This window comes from Pholis gunnellus, assembly GCF_910591455.1.
Source record: "Pholis gunnellus genome assembly, chromosome: 5".
Lineage (NCBI taxonomy): Eukaryota > Metazoa > Chordata > Actinopteri > Perciformes > Pholidae > Pholis > Pholis gunnellus.
The window spans coordinates 5,347,251-5,369,405 of NC_136531.1; the positions used below are offsets into that span (position 1 = coordinate 5,347,251).

At 42.9% G+C, this 22,155-nt stretch overlaps 1 protein-coding gene across 1 annotated transcript; it reads right to left on the minus strand.

Annotated features, from left to right (window-relative positions):
* Positions 1-1,875: 1,875 nt before the first annotated feature.
* On the minus strand, positions 1,876-22,107 carry gtf3c1 (general transcription factor IIIC subunit 1). Its single transcript, XM_079159035.1, has 40 exons — positions 21,769-22,107; positions 21,003-21,212; positions 20,709-20,885; positions 20,487-20,630; positions 19,577-19,676; positions 19,245-19,368; positions 18,831-18,998; positions 17,980-18,095; positions 16,880-16,932; positions 16,398-16,786; positions 16,165-16,242; positions 15,701-15,837; positions 15,498-15,616; positions 14,644-14,797; positions 14,417-14,520; positions 14,141-14,262; positions 13,324-13,683; positions 13,022-13,167; positions 12,030-12,127; positions 11,815-11,911; positions 11,048-11,231; positions 10,847-10,940; positions 9,948-10,080; positions 9,761-9,848; positions 9,129-9,190; positions 8,836-8,941; positions 8,597-8,739; positions 7,616-7,758; positions 7,457-7,541; positions 7,205-7,320; positions 7,023-7,082; positions 6,844-6,937; positions 6,553-6,725; positions 5,033-5,647; positions 4,742-4,881; positions 4,057-4,161; positions 3,663-3,961; positions 2,838-3,400; positions 2,559-2,745; positions 1,876-2,349 (listed from the first exon to the last, which is right to left on the minus strand). The coding sequence occupies exons 1-40, from the start codon at positions 21,987-21,989 to the stop codon at positions 2,137-2,139; spliced, it is 6,720 nt and encodes a 2,239-aa protein (XP_079015161.1). The 5' UTR covers positions 21,990-22,107; the 3' UTR covers positions 1,876-2,136.
* Between the last annotated feature and the right edge of the window lie 48 nt (positions 22,108-22,155).

Below are 22,155 nucleotides of genomic sequence, written 5' to 3' on the forward strand. Positions count from 1 at the left end.
TCAACTTCCCGGTGATCTTTATCGCTCAGTTTCCTGAGAGCCCGCCCATGAATACTGGGCACGTTATAGTACAACTCCTCAAGTCTCATTTATTCTACATCAGGGCTTGTACCCTACCAACTGTAATATTATTATTTTAAACTTGGTTTTTGGTCAGAAAAGAGCAGCAGAGCGACACAATCTGAATAGAAAGAGGTGTCATACAGACTGACTTCAACTTACTCCATAAGTGTTCAGGAAATTGGAGGTTACTGTACATCGGAGATTACAAAACCACCTGAACCGCTAAATTAGGCTTATTGCCTACAAAAACAAACTCTGCAGACATTAGCAACCAAACGTCCTGTTGCCATTTTACACGTAAGCGAGATAGCAGGATGAAAGTGGACTCATACGACACAATGTTAGCCCTTCTTTTGGCAAATTCCACCCTTCACTTTTTACTGGATTTGTAAAATGATTTGTCATTCCAATGTGTTCAACCCGCTTTTCTCTGTGCAAGCAGAGGCAAAAAAGAAGACAACTTGTTAGTTTTGACATAATTGTCTCTCAGTCTTCAGCCCAATGCAATGGCATTATTTTCTTTACCACTAGTAGCTCTATGGAGCAATGTTTGCCATTTAGCAAACACGGATGAGGACAAGGCATGAGTAGAATACAAAAACAAAAAAGTGATATCCCTATTTATAGATGAGAGATATATATATATATATTTTTAATTATTAACATAAACGTCTGTGAAGCCTTCTCCCCCCTTATATTCATGAGGGAAGGTTGGAAAGTCTATTCAGGTGTTTGGGGAATAACCTTCAACAATAACATGAAAGGCTTTTTTTGGGAGAGTTTTCCTTCTCTGATGCGAGGGTCCTGGGACAGAGGATGTCGTAATTCTGTAAAGATTGTAAAGTTTTCTGATTTGTGATATTGGGCTGCACGAATAATTAGAATTTAACATAACTTTGAGAAATACAGCATTTATTTTCAGTGCGATCTGCTTAATCTTAAAAACATGAAGCTAAGCTGGTTCTGTGTCCACCAGCTAAAATGTTAGCTAGAGCACCAAATTGGGTCAGGACCGGCTCCGGATGTAAATAAAGTAATGCGCAAAGTGTGTTTCTACGCTTCAGGGATACTCACGTGTTTTGGTGAGAAACGGTGAATGTAAATATAACTTTTGTTTGTTTCAAAGAAAACTCCACAGGGTACCTTCAACCTGACTTGTAAACAAGACCCAAATCATTTCTTCACCAGGGTCAGCGACCCGCTTCCATCCCAGAGAAAGCTACTCACTGTTTGTGTGCCGCGGCCAGAGACGTTGAGGTGTTCAATCCCGTCATAAACGCTTCACACAGGGCAGCAAACAGTCCCAGTCTGGCTCAAAGAAACCGTCTAATGAATCCAACAGAAATACATTATTGGCAAAAGGCAGATATGCTGCACTTAAGGGATTCTGTGTATGAAGAAAAGGATGGAAATCAATGACAATGCACAATCTTGATGGAGTCCAAGACGCACTGAGATCAAATGTTGTGCACTTCTTCTGCATCCTTGCAGTAAAGACCTGGAAGACGCATCACCGGTCACTTTCTCTTCGCTCATTTGCGACTCATGCATGAGCTTGTGGGAGTTCCTGCTGGATTCTCAAATGTATCTTCAATATGCAAGCGGCAATCATTCGTAAAAACATGACCCTGCTTTCTGAATCTGAAGCCCAACAATCAGCCAGAGGCTACTTTACGGCACGGCTGGCATTAGTTTTCTCGCGGAGTCTGAGCAGCAATTCACTAACAACAGAACAAACATGAACACTGACAAGTATAAGTCAAGAATGTGATACAACGCACTTTTATTAATAATTTAAAAAGTTATTTAGCATACAAAAAAAGGAACACATACTTGTTGTCTTAGAATTACTTTTTAATTATTTAAATTCTGAGAAAAAAAAAAAAATCTATAGCGAAAAAGAAATGTAAAAAAAAGAAATCCTCGTTCTGTAAAACCAGAAGTAAAATCTGTCAAAGAACCCGATGACATGAAACATTTTGTAAAATGACATTATCTAGGCAGGCTTGTAACAACGTTTTACTCAACTTAAACTCCAAAAGCCTTCTATCATGCACAGAATGCGTCTGACTTTCACGGTATGCAATAGTTCCAGTGGCGTTCGTTGGGTAACACCTGACTGAGCCGCAGGCAGCAGCTGATGGTGGGCTCGTAAAACACCTGACCCGGATCCACAACCTTCACTTTAGTGTCCGGGCTCGTCTGGAGCACAGAGCGGGCGAACAGTGACGGCTTAGAAGCTTTAAACATAGTTTTCTTCGTCAGACAGCCCATGTCTATGAGCGCCTGTGGAGGAGACAATGAGGGTGATATATTAAAAAAAAGCTTTATTTCAAGGGTAGATCTGGACTATATAAATCCCTTATGAATAAAAATCATTACTTGAGCCACCAAGCTTCCCAAATGAGTACACTCTCACCGGAGACGAGTTTATCAGCTGATGTGAAACAACCTAACGTACCAATGACCATCACACAATGAGTGTTTCCGTTTACCTGCACCAGGTCGAGCACCGCCATTGGCTGCAACACGTCTTTGTAATGTTCCACCAGCGTCTGCTGCGTGAGTCCGGGCCGGAACATGATGTGGTACATAATGGCCTCCAGCATGCCCTTACACACCTGCCGGTTGAGATTGCCGTCAACCATGCGCCACGGCCGGCTGATGAAGCTCACATTTTCCCTGTGTGGATTAGAGGGGAAAGAGATGAGGCACAAGAAAACGGACACGCCCCGTTAACTGCGATGAGATAATCAGTCATCGTCTGCACTTACTCTTGATCAACACCAGCTGGCCTTGTTGGTAGAGCGCACGCTTCTTCCTCTCCTTTGTCGATACTCCTCGTTCGGACTCTACGATCTTTCTTTTCTTCCCGTCTTCCCTCAGTTTCCACCGTCTCCTGCTCTCTGTCCTCTTTGGGCTTCATCTGCTTTCCTCCCTCCTCCTCCTCCTCCAAGTTTAACGATTTGTCTCCACTACCCTCACCTGGCTGCTGCTGCTTCTGCTTTTCCAGCTGTTCTTCCTCATTCAGTTCGTCTCTTGTTGCGTCACTCGACATTCCCCCCAGGTCCCGTCTGTCCTCGCCTTCTTGTTCGACCAAAGCCGCTTTCTTCGCAGGCGGCTCCTCGGTCTCCTGTCGGACTTTTAGCTTGGGTCTCTTGCGCATGAAGGGGATGTTGTGGACTTTCTCCAAAAACGGGTGTCTTTCGGATGAGAAGCGGGCCTGGGACCACTGCTTGGAGTTCACGGTCAGCAGCCACGGATCAGCGTGCTGCATGAGCACCCAACGGACGCCCAAACCCCCGACTTTTATCACCTGGCCATCTTCTTGTAACTCCTGGAGCAAAAAGGGAAAAATACAAGATCAGGCAGAAACATAGAGGAAGAAGAAACGAGGAAAACCAATTGTTTGCTAATGTTTACGTAGATGGCAACACAAGCCGAGTCATCTACTTCCATTACATCGGAGAGAAGACGAACATCTCTACCGCAACTCAAACCAAAACAATCTAGATCGATAAGTATTACTACAGGTAAGGGGAAACATATGCATTTATGATTTTTGGAGTAAGCTATCCCTGCGTTATACATGCGTTTACCTCCATGTACTGCTGCAGGCTCCTGGTGCGTCCAAACCATGGCTGCTCCAGTTGTGTGTGGTTCTGGTAGAGGTCCCGTATGTCCAAGCCATTCTCACCAGCTGCATTTAAGCTCCTCCTGAGCTGAGCACATGCTTTGATGTCCTGAGGAGTGTATCCTCTCTGCTGAATCAAACGCCGGTCACACTCCTTCACACTGTTGGGTGAGCACGAGGAGGGGGAACGGGTGAAGTAGGTGAGGACGGAGGGCAGCAGGGATGGGCCGCATTTAGTCAAGTCCAGCGGTGGGGAGCCTAAAACTGAAGGAAAAGAAGTAAATCAAGAGTTATGCTCTGCAGATGAAACGGTGTTTGTATGCGTGTTACATGCGTGTGTTACATGCGTTGATACTTACTCTCCGTACTGAACAGGTGGTGAGCGGGTGTGTTGCGCAGCCGCAAGCTTATAATACACGACTCCACCACGATGTTATCACAGGTGTTGAGGTTACGTATTTTGACTAGAAACAAAGCAAAATCTCAATTATATAAATCTGAATAGGTCTCCAGCTAACTATTATTTTCTTTCATTTTTTACACAAAACACAGTTTAACACAAAAATGTTAAATTTATGATATAAAAACAGAGAGAAACAGACAATCTTCACATTTAAGGAGCTAAAAAAAATAGATGTTTTTGCTCAAAAAATGACAGCTGATTAATCAATTAATGAGGGCTTTAATCAAAGAAATAAAATCTTGGTCGACTAAAATTCTACCCAGTCTTCAACCAATCCATTGCTCGTTTTAATATGTTTAACATCTGCTATTGTCTTTTTCTAAAAGCGTATTGAGACACTTGTGATTGTGAACTTTAAGTTAACTTAAGAAACACCTTTAAACATATTTAATTTAATTATTGTTTATGTTTCACCATTTCATTAGCAACGGTCCTCGTGAGAAAAAGAAAACTAAACATTTGTACCCTGTGACAAAAAGCCATTGTTGCTTAATTATTTTTCTCCTCTTTGTTTAATCCAAAGTGACTCAAGTGATGTTGCTGATAAAACAAACTAAACTAGTAACGAATGTAAACTCTACCTATGCCAGGACAGCAGTATCCGCGCATCATCAGGTAGTTGGTGTGAGACGCTTGATGTGCCTTCACTTCTAATTTTTTCCTCCCGTCACACTCCTCACCATCATCATCGTCCTCGTCCTCGTCTTCCAGAGCTGCCATACTGAGAAACGAATGTTTATCAATCAATGAAATCCACAATAGAACATACAATGACTCACTTCGTCATTTGTGGTGCTCTTAGCAGCTTCTCTCCAGTGTTGCCGTTACTCTGGACAAACTACAATAACATGCAGTGCGGGATTTGGACTCACCTCTTGACTACATCGTTGTCCACCAGGTTGCTGTCCACCACCACCATCTGTTTCGGTATGGACATGTAGACACTCAGCAGTCCCAGAGACATCAGGCTGAGAGACACCAAACAGGCTCCACCCGGAGAGTCGATGGAGAACCGCAGCATCTCCGACACATCTGGCAGCTCCTCCTCTTTGGCCAGATGATCGTCTGTCTGCTCTCTGCTGGGTTGATCTTCACCAGAACCAGCTGTGAGGCAATCTTCTGGGTTTGTCCGTTCGTCTGCTTTGCTCGCCGCCTCAGTTGTCTCGTTGCTCACCTCCATCAACTTCTCCTCTCCTTCCGTGTTATCTTGGTCGTTCTCTCCTTCCTTTGTGGAGGCACTGTTTGCTGTGTCTGGTTGTACCTCTGGTTCACTCACCGGTCTTTGTCCGTCTTCCTTCCTTTGTCTTTTTTTCTTCTCCGACCCCGCTGTTCTCTCCAACACCTCCTCGCCGCTCTCTGACCGGTTCTCGGTTTCATGGTAGAACTCAACGACGGGCATGCCGTCTCCCGTCCCGTTGTTGATCAGATTCCTCAAGAAGCGGAAGGAATCCGTGCACAGCAAGTGAGGAAAGCGCCACGAGAAACACCTGTCAGGAAGGAGTGGGAGAGGCGCGGTCAATGAGCTTTGCAGTCAAACAGTAACATAGTGTGGCAACGATTTAAATATTAAGACTTCAGACGGTTTAAGATGGTCGTCTCACCAAATAATCACAGGAAACTAAACTCAGGAATGAAGCTAAGCAGTTCCTTTAAGGTATCTTAAGAACAGCAATGTGATTCTTTTACATGCCAGAGACAAAACAGAACGGAAAATTATGCATAAATAAATAAATATAAAAATGAATAAAAATATTTAAAAATAGAATAAAATGGCAAAATGGAAAATAAACAAAATAAATGGGATTTTATTTAATTTAAATAGGAATGTAGGGGAACTAATAAAAAAAATAAAAAAGCAAGTTAAAACAGAAATCTTAATTTGTTGCATTTCATCGATCAATTAATGTCTACATTTATTTTTTATATTATTTTGGAACATTTAATAACATATTAATTTATATATTTTGGCAGATTTCATCCTCCATTGTTTGGTTTGTATCAATTCTAGAAAATAAACGGCTCAGTTGGAAAAAAGGTTTGAATGAGCGTTGTATAAAAGTTGTAGCGTCTTAAGGATTTTTTATCAGAGATGACTCCTCCGTGAAGCAAGCGGGTACCTTTAAAAGGCAGGAAGTACAGTATAGTTCAGAAAACCAAAACTGTGACCAGGGCCCTGTATCTGAAATGTTGAGGAATAATTCATAAAGAAAAAAGGTTCCCGGGTTCGTAGAAGAGCTCTTGCAGTCACAAAAAGGCCTTGAACTGCTCTTCTACATCCTTTTAATGGCTGCCATTAAGTTTATTACAATTAGGTGGTTGACTGCAGATGCACCTTGTGAGATGATGTGTACTAGTACAAGTAATCTGAGTATTCACAGTAATCTCTGTGTACCTGTAGTAGGACTGGGACAGCTGGTAGGACATGGGCAGGATGGGCAGCGCTCGGTTCTTCTTGGGCCCAAACGGCTGATTGATACGCCGGCGGTTGACCAGACCTCTCTTCCTGCATTGTATGAAGACTTGGCACAGCAGCTCCTGGTTATACTTACTGTACATGTGGAAGGTCTAAGAAAGAGGACAGGTGGTTAATCAGAGGTGTGTGTGTGTGTGTGTTTAAAATTGGAGTAGAATCGCTAACTGCACCTTTAACGAACAAGAGGAAGTCAATTAAAGATGGCCGTACCTGAAAGGATCTGGACGACTTCATCTGACAGTTGGTCATGGCCAGAGTGCTCTGGATCACGTTATGTAACACTATGGCATGAATGTCGTCTGAGCTGCAATGGACACAAAACAAACAATCAACTACAACCAGAACAGTTAAAATGTGTTAAGTAGAAGAAAATCTAATTGAATCCTCACCAGTTGAGAGTGTCTTTCCACAACACCTGCTTTCTACTCTCTATTGCGGAAACCTTGAACCTGTAACACACAGATACAGCGTTACATCACATCCTGCACTCAGCTGTCTTGTTCCGGCCATTGTCGCCGGTTTAGAGTGAGCACATCAAACCTCCTCTTCTTCTTCTTCTTCTTCTTCTTACCGAGAGAAGAGCTGACGTTTTGTGTCTGGCATGATCACATCACGAGTGCTCAGAAGAACAGCGCTGAACTTCTGTCTGAGCAGCCTGGCGTACTCGGAGAACGATTTACCACAATCCTGAAACAACACAGGCAGAAATATTATATAGGAAGTAGCAATACGTTATTAAAGTCTTGTGCTAAATGTTCGCTAGTCAAGCGTTCAGACACAAAAAAAAATATCAGACAATATCAACAAAACAAAAACAACGCACATCTGGATTGTTTGGCGCAGCAGGTTTCTTCGACTCCAACAGCTTCATCAGAGGTTTGTCCTGGTACACCTCAGCCAGGCAGATCCTGCAACACACAGCTGATGAATCAAACTGCAGGTTTACGTTTAGTAAATGTGTGTTTTCGTTATTAGTACCTACCTGTAGTTCAGAAGTGTCTGAGGGTTTTTCAGGATGTATCGCGTGCGACGGCCGACAGCGACGGATGTTTTATCCATCGATATCTCAAACTCTGCGTGGAGCAGGTCTCTCACCACGCAGTAAGGTACGTATGGCCTTTTTAACTGCAACACATGAACAAGACATTGAAACAAGTACAAACAACTGATCCTAACTTTGAACTGATTTGTTAAATCATTATAGATATTTTGAACGTACAAAAATAGCTTAACTTTTTGATTCAACTATCAGAATTCTTTCAAATATTTTTTGGGAAGCTGCAGATTCAGCTGATAATTCTCTGTGGGTTCATCATCATGGGTGACCCTTTTTTATATTGTTATTATAAAAATAGTTGGGTTTTTTTAGACGTTTTAAGCTAAATAAACCATTTAAAGAAAATAAATTATCAGCTGAAAAATGCATCGTCACAAAGCTGGAAACTCGGCTGATGAAAACGTGATGTTTTGTACATAAATGTTTTTTTACAGTGCAGCAACGCTACGTTTTGATCAGTGGTTCCCAACCGATTTGGCTCGTCGCCCCTTAAAGCATATAAGTGGCTACAACTAATCCCTTGTCAATGGATTTTCAGAGGCTAGAAGAGATAAAATTATCCAATATTCAACAAAAATAATAAATTGCCAAAATGGGGGAAACAAAAACTTTTGTAGCAAATATCAATTTTTCTCGCGATTTAATCATATTTTGACCCCTCAGATTTATCTTGGGCGGATAGGAATCAGGAAGATAATGTGTTTGCTATTGCCCTTTTTAAACTGCAGGATAACTTTACCTCTATAAATTATTCAAATGCAATAAGAGGGAGTGGCCTATTTAATCATTAACAGCAGACAAAGGCCTATGCGATGGGTAAAGAGGTCGTTAACAAGGAGGAACTATTTAGTTTGAGGGGAACCACCATTAAAGCAAACACTACTTCATGCATTTGTGTGTGCGTACTTTGCTGTTGAGCAGGTGTGTGGCCACACTGCAGAGCATCATCAGAGAGTCTTCCTGTACAGACCAGTAGACTCTCTGTCTGGTCATCATCTTTAAGGCTCGGTGGTCCGCCTCGTCGTGGGCAGGGGTGCGTTTCTTGGGCTCTTTAAAAAGGCAAATAAAAAACAAAGAAACAATCAGACAGACACACTATCTGTAAGCTGTCTGTCTTCAGTCCATCTTGAATGCTCATAATGTACCCTTCTTCTTCTTGCGTGCCTTGACAACCTCCTTTTTGCTTCTCTTCCTCTTCTGTTTCTTTCCTCCGACCACCCGCTGGTTTCTGGAAGCAGGCTCAACATCCACCTGGTTAGAAGACAACAGTTCGTATTGTTTGTAGCCTGAACTCTTTGCTCTCAGAGTCTGAACTAGAAGTAGGAATCAGTCAAGTGTATCAATCTCACACACTGACACCGTGTACCTGATACACTGGGAACTAGGTGTATACAAGGATAATATAACAATAATAAAATAGAACCAATTGAACTCATACCTCCACAGTTTCTGTTATCAGTGGTCTCTTGTCAGTCACGTAACGAGGTGTAGTAGTTCCTCCTGTTACACACAGACGCATAAAAAGTACTTTATTCATTAAACTGTGACAGTTAAGGTTTTTGAAGGAAATCAGATTCTTACAACACTGACTTGGGCTTTAAAAAAAGACCGCAAAAATCACGTCAGTGTTCGCGCGACACTGAAGCGTCTGTCTGAGCATTTCAAAGCGTCGAGCCGCAAAGTCGCAGCCAAAAAGTAAAGTGTAGTTAAGTTGTAGTGTTTTTTTTTTGGGCATCAAGCTCGTGTAACGTGTAAACAGACACTTCAGGCCGTGGTTACGCCCGAGAGATGGAGCCGAGATACGAGTCTGCACAAAGCCGACATCAGCACAGAAATGAGAACAAATCCACAACACGAGACAAGCGAGTAAAAAAAACGCCTCGTCACACTTGTGGTCTGAACTTAGGGTGAGATTCATATAAAACACTCATATTCTTTCTCCCGTTATTGTTCACGCTGAATTAAAACGAGAGGTGAACTTGTAACACGGTGCTGTGAAAGATAAGTCATGATTCAACACAGGACGTCTTTAAAATAAATACATTTATTTAGTGTCAAGCAGTAACTCACCAGCTTTAAGTGCAATCCTGAGAGCATTTTTAGTCAAGAGGCTCTTCAGTCTGATTTTATTCTCCTTCGCTGCCAAACCACTCGGGGCCTAAAAAAAAAAAGCCAACAGACAAAATGTGCGCAAAGATGAGGCCACGTTCAATATGCTGGCATCTGCCACTTCACGCACAAACACACTGTTACGTACCGTTTTGACAGCGAGAAGGTGATTGGTCCACAGCCAGTTGCGTTTAAGATGAGCAAAGAATTCAGAGTCCAGACCTCCGGCTCCTTTACCGTCTCCTGGTATCGACCAGTCGTCACACGCTTCACGACAGCCCCTACGTGTGTGTGTGTGTGTGAGAGTACAGATACAATTAAACATCAATGCTACACACTGGTGATGATACGCTGCTCCAACCTGTTTTTTTGTTGTTGTTTCGAACGTGTTTTGCTTGATGTTGTGTCACAGTAACTATTATGATCTCCGCGAGGAGAGACTTGTCGTGTGAGGGAGTTTGTGTGTCTGAGTCTGTCCACAGCTAATCTCGCACACTGCTGCCGCAAACTGCACAATATTTTTGGGTGCTCATTTACGTCTACCAATGCTCAACGACCTCTCGTGGTTGCAGTGACTCACACTTTCTTAAAACACATTTTATTGCCTGTTTGATGCTGCCATTGATTGACTGCTGACTCCTCACTCACTGCTCTTAACAGGTCAATATATTACTGATCACTCTATGTATACTCTTTACATTACTCTGCACTTTCCCTCTTTTTGCACATCTGGTTAGATGTTTAACTTTATTTTGTTGAACTCTGGTCAATAATAAGTTTAAACTAATCGAAGAACTTAATTGTTTCGGCCAAAACACGTTTGTGCTTCTCCGTTATGAACCGTCCAGACCTCTCAGATCGTCAAAACTAAATATGCAGAAGCAGCTTTCAGTCGTTAAGCACCACATATCAGGAACAATAACCCAGAGAACTGCTCCAACTCAGTTATTTTATATCAGGACTGTGTCTTATTATATTTCCTCGTGTTTGTTTTACATCTTTTCTTAATACCGGTCATAAAACTTGTCTTACAGAGACTCCACTTACTTTAGCAGGTATGCCAACCCCACAAACACGTTGCGTTCATGCACAAAGGAAGGAGCCGTTTCTTCATCTGTGTTTCTCTTACTGCGGATTACCCCTAGAAAATGCAAACAAAGAGAGATGGGCACATCTTATAAATTGAAAATCATATTTTTCCATACGGTTGCCAGTGCTGTGAGTGCTTCTGCTTTTGTGTGCATGTACCCAGTGGCGTATTGAGGCAGACACACATCAGGTCAAACCAGTAGTTTTCTACGTCTTCGACCGTGTTAAAAGTGTACCGGCGCCTCTCAAATGGTTTGTCAGAGGACTCGGTGACCAGCCAGTAGTGAGGCTCAGCGCTGGTGGTGTCCACAATGGCGGCATTGCGCCTCAGGTACACAAACACCTGGATTAGAGCAAATGTGGAGGAAAGAATATGACATGCATGAAAAGAAAATTGACTTCATTTTGATCTATGCATTTTCCAGAGTCAGCTCATTGAACCAAATGGTTGGTATATGTTTTAATTGTTCGTTCAAGTCAGCTAATATTGGCCATATTTCATGTTGTCCGGACACGAAGACAGTATAAAAATATGTATTCACAAAGACATTAATTGCAGAAACAGCAGATGAATCATGTGCTAAATGTTCGCTATGTCAGCATTTATTCTACAAAGGCGTTTCCCCCTCAAGCGAGCATAAAAAACTTAAAAAAAAAGATTTATATAATTTTTCCATTCCCACTCAAGTTTTTTTAATGTAATGTGCATAAAAATATGTGAATGGAAACATTCCTTACGCTACAGTTGGACAAATATCTGGTGTGAAATGAAGTGTATGTTTGTATAACTGCTCTACATTGGTTTGCAATAAAATGAAGAAAAACAGCACATGCTGTAACCACTTAAAAATGTTCAAATTAGCATATTCTGAATTCACTACTTCAACACCAAACATCTTTTCTTTCTGTGGGATGTTTCTGTGTACCTGGTCTTTCTCCTTGAACTTCTCCACGGGACCAAACTGCAGCAGACCCATGTAGACCAACTTCTGCAGGTTCTCATGGAAAGAGAAGATGTACCTCCTGACGTAGAGAACCCACAAATACTCCATTTAGAATTAACAGTTACGATGCTTTACACACACACACACACACACAGACAGAGCGAGAGCGAGCGAGAGAGAGAGAGAGAGAAAGTCACCGTTTGTAAAGCAGCTGTCTTTTCATTCTGGCGGGCAGCGCTCGAACAAGATGGTGTTGCTTCACAGGATCGTTGAGATAGTCCTCCAGTCCATCCACCTGTGGACACAAGGCAGCAAATGTGGTTTTATGTTCTGCATGTTTCTTTCTTCATGTGCTGCAAGCTGTACATTCACTTTATTAGGTCCAGCTCATTTATATCAAGGGTAGACGAAATATTAGAATCGCCCCCGAGTACAAATCAATGCAATTCATCAACACAAACTATATGATCAAAAACAATCACTGGGTTCAATCAACACCTCTCTTAAAAGAAATTCAACAAAAGAATGAACATCATAACAACAGCTGATTTTCCTGCAAGCAGGCAAGTGGTATTCATGTCATATCTGAGCCTTTTTCTGTTTATTTCTCCACACAATAGTTACCTCTCGAATATAACACACAAAACTACAATCAGCTCTTTGTCCTCGATACAAGAAAGGGAGGAACAGAAATCATTCAGCTGTTACTTTGCCGTTCTCTTTTCCCAATAATCCAGCCAGGAATCTATCCACTCATGAAATGAAATCGCAGACTTTGGGATCCTCTTCACTCTGGGAACATTCACCGACATTAATAGCTTGTAAGAGTCGCATTGAACAATATAACGCGGTGCGCAACAGAAGTAATCCTGGCCAGGCATAAACCACAGAAGAGCGCATTGCTAATTGTAATCAATCAAATCACATTTCAGGATATTCTTTGACTAATTATCAAATTCAACACGGGTTCATTATTTATTTATATAAACGTAGACAGATGACGCAGCGATGATAATTCACCTGATTATTTATGGTTATTTAAATGTCCAGTTCAAGATTTATTTATTAATTACTGTGATCAGCAGATTAATCGTCTTTTTCCTGCTCCACACTATCGTTATTGTATTTGCCTTCAAAAATCTATTTTCTGTCGCCTGTTAAAAAAAACAAATACGGTTCGTTTTCTCACCTGATAGTTGATCTGAATGACTTGAATGAAGATGGAGAGAGGAAGGCAGAGGAGCAGGTCTCCGACCATCGCCCAGCCGCTGGTGAACTCCTTGTGCACTCGGACAGGAGGCATGAATTTCTTCCAGGAGTCTTCATCGGCGTACACTATCAGAGACGGGGAGGATATCATAGAACAATCAGGGCGGTTAGCTGGGGGGAGAAAACAGTCCTACCCTAAAAGATAACCTACAATATGCGTTCACATGCAGTGATAACAAACCTTTTACTACAGGAGAGTTCCCACCCATGATGCTGTCTCACCTTTCAAGTCAGACTGAGAGTGTGCAGGTGTTGCTTTATCCTTCACCTCCTCCTCTTCATCACCCGATGATAACGTCACATCCGGGTGAGACTCTGTAGAATCTGCCGTTTGTTTGTCCGCAGAGCCAGAGGCGGCTTTTTCAGACGGCCGTGTTTGTCTGTCTTTGTTTGTGGACTCTTTCCGATGTTTGGCGTCAGGATCAGGGCGCCTTACGCCTGCTGGCGTTTGAGCGATGGACTGGAAGTCAGTGGAGTCGTGTTTGCCCAGATGCCCGTAAATCAGGTACCAGAGGAAGTTATGAACAAGACGCAGACGATGCATCTTAGGCTGGAAGCCGAAGGTCTTCCCCAAACCCCGAACTATAAAAGCAGAGGTAGAGAGAAGATAAACAAAAACATGAGTAGTTGACAAAGATTTCGAAGGAAACTGAAATCTGATCTTGAGTAAATCATTTCAGTGCATATACACAGCAGTCTCTTTAAACTCATTGTTTTCTGTGATGGACTGACTGCTCTGGCATTTGGCCTTTGTGCCCTCAAAGGATTGACAACACCAAGTGGCCTTGCCCCTAAAATGGTGAAATTCCAAGCCTTGCATATATATTCAGTCTAAAAGACACTTAAGTAGAGCAGCAAAGTGGGTGAAGTCGCAGGACTGAAAAGTATTTTCCCCCAACTGTGAATTAAAAATCAAAAGTTCTCTCTCTAACTGGCCCCTGAAATGAACTGGACCCAGAAGAACAGACCTCCAGACCCCATGTCGACCAAAGCATCTCCTCCCATTTCGCTGCTCTTCTAATACGCCGTGAAACAGAACCTGTTGTGGGCTTGAACTCGTCGGATTGTCTCTTCTCTCTCTTTTGGTCCTTGGACGTGCTGCCGCTCGCATCCTCGGACCCTTTGGCTTGTTCTCTGGCTTTCTCTTCAGCGTGCTGCAGCCTGAGGGACAAAGACCAGAGTGACGGAGGGAAAGACAGCTGAACGTGAAACAGGACACAAGACATTTAGACCGAGAAACTGACAAAATCAAGTACAGTCAAAGTGACAATCAAACACACCCCATTCCTCAATGACGTATTTGTTTTGTGCTCACCGTACAGCAGAGTAAGAGCTGGAGATTTTGAAGCGGACCTGTTCAATGACTCGGCTCACTATGTCATCGTTGGGCTGAATGGACGGATGAACGACCATCTCAAGCTGCAAGAAGGACATCAGACGGAGAGAGGAGGCGTAAGTGGTACATTCGTATATATTTGTTATACGAGTGTGCTTTTATGCTTTTGTGCGGACTAACCATTGAGGTGTGATGTGTGCTTTTACCTTCTTGGTGATCCCATCCTGTATGATGGTGGTCTTGTATACCTTAAGTAAGCCTTCTCGAGACAGGTTGTCTACGAGACGTAAGATAGTCTTCCTACAACACTTTGAGATCCTTCCATCCAGCTTCTCTTCGTCATTGATAATCCTCTGCAGCCTGGAGAAAGACAGCGTGTTGACATTTATCTCCCCTCTTACTGGGCAACAAAGTGCTTTAAAATTAAAGGGATAGTTCAGATGTATTGGAGTGGGGTTGTATGAGGTGGTTATCCATGGTCAGTGTGTTACCTGCAGTAGAAGGCGGTCAGCACGACCCCAGTTTGGAGAGAGACAGACAAGAGTATCAGCACAGAAAAAAACAGTACTTTTACCTGGCAGAACACAGAAGTATCTGGTCTAATGCTGCCTCGGTGGGTTAGTTTGTCTTTGTATTGTATGACTTCGTTGAATCCAAATTAACCCTTTAAAGTCACTCAATAACACAAACAAACGAACAGATCAAGGCAGGAGTAGGCCAGCAACTCACATGTTCTGCGAGGTGAAATTACTGTTTTTAGCTTTGAAGAAAGCACAGATAACAGCTGGAGTCACCCACGGAAAGTGCTGCCTGAAGGCAAGATAAACATAAGCTAAGTGTAGCTTTTTACTAAACTGATATTGATTTTTTTAAGGGTAGCTTTTCTTTCAGGTGGCTGAAATATGTTTTGCTGATACTCGTTGTCTGTTTCTCCAAACTGGGGGGGCGTGCCGACCATCACCTACTGTAGATAATACACAGACTATGGATAAGTACCTCATATAACCCCAAAAAAAATCCAAACTATGGGTTTAAATGAAAGCATTTAAGTCAAACTGACGGGAAAAGACCCTCGATGATTCTGAAGCTGCGGACCGCCTCGATGATCAGGTTCCTCCTCCTCAGCAGGCGGTACGTCTCATGAGACCTCGCCGAAGACCACCTGGATTTTTTACGAGCCTGCAGGAAGAGGATCCAACTGTTAACTTCTAACACTCAAACTGCTGGAACAAAACAGTGAGAAAAGCAACCCATCACACTGACCTGCGGCTCGCTAACACCTTTATTAACAACCACAATGTTGTTGTCCATCGGGTTATCGGCTGCAATCAACTCCTCACACTCAGGTAAAGGGCTGCCGGGACTGGAGACGGATTCTTCCTCCTTAACTCTAGCTTGTTCTAAAAAAAGAAGAGAATTAAATATGATTGAAAAGAACAAAGAGGTAAACACACATATAACATCCATCCATCATGTAAAAAGACTTTAATTCTGAAGAAATAAAGTCAAACACCGCTACAAAGGTTTACTTTTGTCAACATGCTCAGTCCAGTAACGCGGAGACACATTGTTATTTTGAGATTTGTTCTGTGTCAAACAAAATCGGTTATTAATAGTTTAAGATTTGCTCATTTTCAGCAGCATTGTTACAGAAAACTAAATGAAGTGGGACTGCTGCTGGACTGCAGATGAAGTGAAGTGTGTTTAGGTCCGATTCTACAAACTACCTGCTCTGGGAGTGGACTCTGAGTCCGGGGTCGTACTGGTCGTACTGGTCGTGCATTCGCTGCCAGCTGGAGTTTCACCTGAGTGATGACAGAACATAAAAAAGTGGGATGAAGAGCTCTAGCTGCCTGTATAACAAATACTTTGGTTATCACGGGTCGCAGTCAGGATGTGAATTTCGGCTTCCTTGTATTTGACTGTGTATCTGTAGTGAAAGGTTAAAATGAGTACTCACATTTAACCAGTGGAATTTGCACGATGGAGATCTCAGTTTGTGTCTGATTAGTTTTCATACTGCTTTTCCCTCCTGCCGTCTTTTGTTTAGCTCCTGGCTTTCTTCCTGCTTCGCCTCCCTCTCCATCCAAGCCTTCATCCGCTCTCTCCACTTCTCCATCACCACAGTTCCGCCCGGCTTCCTTCGCATCCTCCTTTGCTCCTCCGCCTGCTTTCTGAATCTTCTTTGCCGCACGGGGTTTGGGGTTTTCTGTCGCTGTCGACTTAGAGGTTGTCGGTGTTTTAGGGGCGGGCTGTTCTGCATCCGATGTCTGTGGTGCAGAGTAAAGAAGCTTCTTCCGCTCCTGCTCTTTAGCAACCCGTTGGAGTTGATTACTCACACCAACACACCTGTCAAGAGAAGTGAGCGGAACAACAGTATTTGATATGATGTGGTGTTAAATATTAGAATTTAGAAATCTACACTTGTTTATAGATACACACTTGTGGCTGATGAATCTTGTAGTCCTCTGCCGACCCGCATCTACCATGAATCCCTGCAGGGTGAAACACATCACATGTGGAATAGAATTAATAACACATTACTGAAAAAGCTCAGTTTTTGTGTTCATTGTGAGGCTGTACTGGTCTGTCAGGCTGTACTTAGGCATAGCAGTGCATTAAGCTAAATGCTAACGCTGTGGTTATATGCTCACAATGTTGACGTTCACCAGAGCAAAAGACGGCAATTCATACTTTAAATCTTGCCCACCAGAGGGGAAAACAATCGGCACCACAATGTGCAACTAAGGGCTGAAATGCTAACTAAATGCCTTAAGCAGCTAGCTGTTTGAGAGCTAAAGCTAGTTATGTGTTAGCAAGCAACTGCACTTATGCAAACATAATACTGCATAGCTTTCTGATTTCTCCACATTCCACTATAACACAAGTTGCATGGTGTCAACATGCTTCAGCGTAACTTACAGAAATATGGTTCTCCTAAAAACTGACATTTGGACAAAATGCTTGCTGCACATGGAACGTCAGACATACTGAGAGTCAGATTTTCACATTCCAAATGTAAGAATGAAGGCAGTATAACAGCACTGTTCACTCAGTGTAAGCCGCATATCAGCATCAGCAGCCTTATCTCAGACTCAAATGTTTCTGTTGGCCAATAACTCACAACATGTTGTGAAGGAAAACAAACACCCTTTTCCACTCAAACAAACAGATCTAGGTCTACATCTGAGGCCAAACAATCTTTCGTTGATTCGATCGTGTCTGGTGTTCATCACGGCGTCTCACAGTGACGGGCTTTTCTTTGTGGCGGTGGACCTCTGCTGGAGGTCACATGGGCGGGAAGCCCAAACACATCCGACAATTGAGAGTCAGCTGCCAACGTGATTGCATTCACAAGCTAACTTCCTGTTATGTAAGATATTTTTTTTTACAATATCTTGAACTGCACATTAATTATTCTTACTTTGTTTAAACTTTACTGGATTTTAAGCAGTTTTTGAACAGAAGGTGTGAAAAAAAACAGCAACTTATTTAAAAACCTCTCTATATGGGAAACATTGTATTAACCATGTGGGCCTTACCTTAATCACACCATCCCTCTCCAGCCTTCGGCAGATCATACGAGCTTCCAGCTTACCGACGTTCATTCTTATCCCGATATCCCGCTGGGTGATTCCCTTTGTACCGCAGGACAACACTGCATTACAACAAAAAAAGACAAGGGATTTGCAAAGTAAGTGCAATAAATAATTTCTCGGACGATGTAGCATGTATTTTGCTGCGTTATCGCCGTCCTCTTGAACTTGGGATCTGAATAGAAACAATAGATTTGAGGCTGAAGTGCTGACAGAGGTTGAGGGGGAACAACATTTGACGTGTGGTTCAAAGAGGATCAGTGAATCAGTGCTGAAGACTAATGACATCAAGAAAGGAGGATGTCCTCAATTGTCTCAAAGGTTTCATCACTGATGGACTTTGAAACTTAATTTTTTCCTGTTAAAGCCCCAATAAATCACCAGCGTGAATACATTTTCTCATCAGTATCCTTGTTTATTAGATGATTTGGCTGCCTGTTTTATAAAGAAAAATAGTGCATAGAACGACTTTAAGTTGGTAGTTACTTCCTATTTGCTCATATGTGGTGTGAAAAAGCATTTTGCCCGAAAAAGACCCTCGATATTAAAAGTCCTTGTGCTTTATTCTGTGCATAAGAGAATTAAGTGGCACATGTATTACACTGCTGGTAAGAAGGTGGAAGAAAAACATTAAAATAGCTCTGTGTGTGTGTGTATTTAACCTTCTGCAGCCTTAATGTGAGGCTTAATCCAGACTGTTGGAAGTTTTCTGAAAACTGCCGTCATGATTTAAAAAGGGACTTGGGAGCTGACTCAGACACGAGTAAGCTCACAGACATCACAGTAATCCAACCTACCAATGTGATAGGCCTGTGACAGGACGTCCTTCTCCATGACGCGCCCCTCTGAAGGGAGAGCTCTGTTGTCGTAATCTTCGTCCTCGTCGTCATCGTCGTCATCCTCAGCGACACCCTTCCTGGTGTACGGCTTTAACAGCCTCAAACAGCGCACAAGCACTTTATTCCCTGGAGAACAACGTGAAAGGATGCAGTGCATTTGTAGATTTCAAATTCTCAACTTCATTTAGCGTTTTAAGACGAATTATTAAAGCTGAACCCAATACATCAAAGTATTTAAGGCAATAAAAGAACAACTGGGCATCAACTTTATATCTGATATTGTATATATGTCTATTGTTATCAAACAGCTGTGTGCAACGAACACATACACTATCATGTTGTGCTCATACCGGTGATTCGGCAGCACGTTACCTTTTTTGTTGGTGCAGGGCCCGGCGTCGGGATCCAAGTCCTCCAGAGGGTACTGGCAGTACTCAACCAACTTGGCAGATCGCATGTATTGAAACACACGCTTAAAGCTACGGTCATTCACGCTCTGCGAGGAAACACACAGTTATTACCGCAGACAGAGTGAGACGAACACACACACACACGCACACACACACGCACACACACACACACACACACACACACACACACACACACACACACACACACACACACACACACACACACACACACACACACACACACACACACACACACACACACACACGCGCACGCGCACGCACAGAGATACTCACAGAAAGGTGTTCTTTGAGAGTCAGCAAAGTGGCGAACTGACCGGGTGACTGCACCAGAATGTTGGACACGTACTCCATCAGTATGTCGTACTTCGTCCTCCTGAAAGACCAGAGAGGGTTAAGGGGAGTTTCTCCAAGAGAGAAACAAAGACGGGCCTACATTTTGGTACAAACACAGAAAGGATGCATTTTTTTAAACCTTACGTTGAAAATGATTAACATGTTTCTCTCCAGAACCTTTTGTTTTACTTGACAAAAGAAGCCAAATGTTCTTAAACTTTAACATGTTGCTACAGCCGTACAGGAATTTGCCTAAACAAAACAATGTCAAAGTAGCAAGACGCAAAACGCTCAATAACTTAAGATGAAGTTAAATCGCTCATGTCGGCATGTTTACCAAGTTCACCGTCTCAGTATAACACATCAGCACGCTGACTTTTTCTAATTAGTATTAAAACACAGAGTAAGCTGATTAGTTTCGCAGGTATTTTGTCACAAACCAAAGCACTGGTGAGATTAAAACACTCGGTGAAGGGATAAGGAATCACAACAAAGTTCTCACAATTCATCCAAATGTCTGAACCAAACTTAACGGCAATCCTTCCTATAGTTTTCTAATGTGAACCTCATGGCGGCACTAGACGAAAAGCCAGGAATCATCATGCTTCATCCTCTGGGAACCATGAATTCTTTAATTATTACAATCCATCTTGTTGTGCTATTTCAGTTTGGATCAGAGCAGCAGACCGACAGACCATCAGGCAGACATTACCATAACTAGAGCTAAAAAGTATTTAAGTTTGATACGCGCTCGAGACTTCACTTAAAACAAATTAGAGTGATTACAAGAGGGAGAGAGCAGGCTATCACTTCTCTATTGGTGCACATCAGCAGAGCAGTGTTCACAGACCTGTTCACATGGAAGCGTTTGAGCAGCAGAAGAATAGAGTGCTGCTGTTGTCCCGTATTCACTCGTGTGACGTGAGACTGCATGGTGATGAGTCCGTATTTGACGAGAGCCTTCCTCATGTAGTGCAACTTCCGGGCATCGATCCTGTCGAAACACAACGCTGGCTGTTACACGGTGAGCGTCTAAGCCGCAGCGACGCTGTGCTAAATGAGAGTCTCCTACTTGAAAGCGCATCCGTGCAGATCCCTCTGTAGCTCTCCCTGCAATCGAGCTCGGCCCACTCGCTCCAACACACAGAAAGAGTCGTCGTTCAGCTTCAAATCAGGATCGCTGTCGATGCCAATCAGGGTTCTGAAGCGCAGCGCCTGAGAAGCCACGACAACGAGCTTTCGGCCATATCTGAGGAGGGACGGGTGAGAAAGAAGGGGGGGGGGGGGGGAATGAGACAAATGTAAAGTTCCACTAAAGTGTAATTAACTTGTGTTGAACATGTCTGTATACTCTAACTCTACAAACCTTTCCAAAGCCTCCTGCAGGTTGAGTAAAGGGGCGAGGGACTTGGAGCGGACGTGCTGGGTGACGTCTGTCCTCTCCTTGAAGAGTGCACACGAGCCCTGTATCCCATCCCTGTTCTCCACAGTAATATGGATCGGGTAGACCTCTTTCCGCGCTTCAGTAAACTTCTGTGCCGTTTCAATGCCCGTCTCTGGGTCGATGCCTTTAAACCTGAAGAAACGCGCACGTGCACGGAAACACAACATCTGCATCAGGGCATTAAAACTCTAAAAGAAAGCCTCAGGTGGAACATACATATCCTACAAAGTACTGAATGTCTTTATTAAACTTGAATTGGAACTCTCGAATGAAGGGAAGTACATAATATTTTTGAAGTTTTTGGGGTAACTACACTCAGCTGCCTCTCAGTTACTGAGACGTGATTGTGGTCATTCACACGAGGGTGGACAGAATAATAGAAACACTTCTAACTACAATTCAAAAGCAGCACAAACTGCAGTCTACAAATGACCAATAACATTAACTAACATTATAACCTTTATTGAGGTCTGATTTGTTGCAGGGCTGTTGCATTAGACCATGTATTTTAGCTGATGGTCCTCATAAACCGACAACTGAGTGTGTTTCTATGAAAGGAAATAGTGTCACTGTCATGTTTACAGTGTGGTCTGTGAATAACCAGGACACTGAGTGAGGTAAATACCATATACCGTTAATTAGTTGTGTGTTTGAGCCTTTAATGACACAAGCAGAACGATGAACTCACCTGTCAAACAGCACCACGTCGTCCCTCTCCTTCGGGAGTTGATAGAACTTCAGGTCGCTGTTGCTGAGGAGTGACTTCCAGAGGAACTCCTTGGTGCAGTCGTCGAGCTTGAGCGGGAACGCAGGCTTTATGTCGTCCAGTCGTATCCACAGAGAGGGAATGGTTATTCCGTCCAGGCCCTCCAAAGCCACTTCATCCGCAACTATGCTTAACGGCTCCATAGTATGCTCACCACCGCCGACTAAAGCTGTCAGTAAGCTAACATGCTAGCTTAACAATATCTAACTAGCGGCTTGTGTGCTCCTTCCGGGTTCATAGAATTCCCCGGGTGTTAATAAAAATAACTAAAATAAAAAGATTATTCGCGTGCAGATGTTCTCTCCGGTC

Bases quoted from the DNA above. Each gene is read 5' to 3' on its own strand.
- gtf3c1 (XM_079159035.1), bottom strand. From the start codon at position 21,989: ATGGAGCCGTTAAGCATAGTTGCGGATGAAGTGGCTTTGGAGGGCCTG. The intron at 7,759-8,596 runs GTACGCACACAC...CATGTGTTGCAG, and splicing joins CACACCTGCTCAACAGCAAA to TTAAAAAGGCCATACGTACC. The intron at 2,746-2,837 runs GTAAGTGCAGAC...TAATCCACACAG, and splicing joins CCAGCTGGTGTTGATCAAGA to GGAAAATGTGAGCTTCATCA.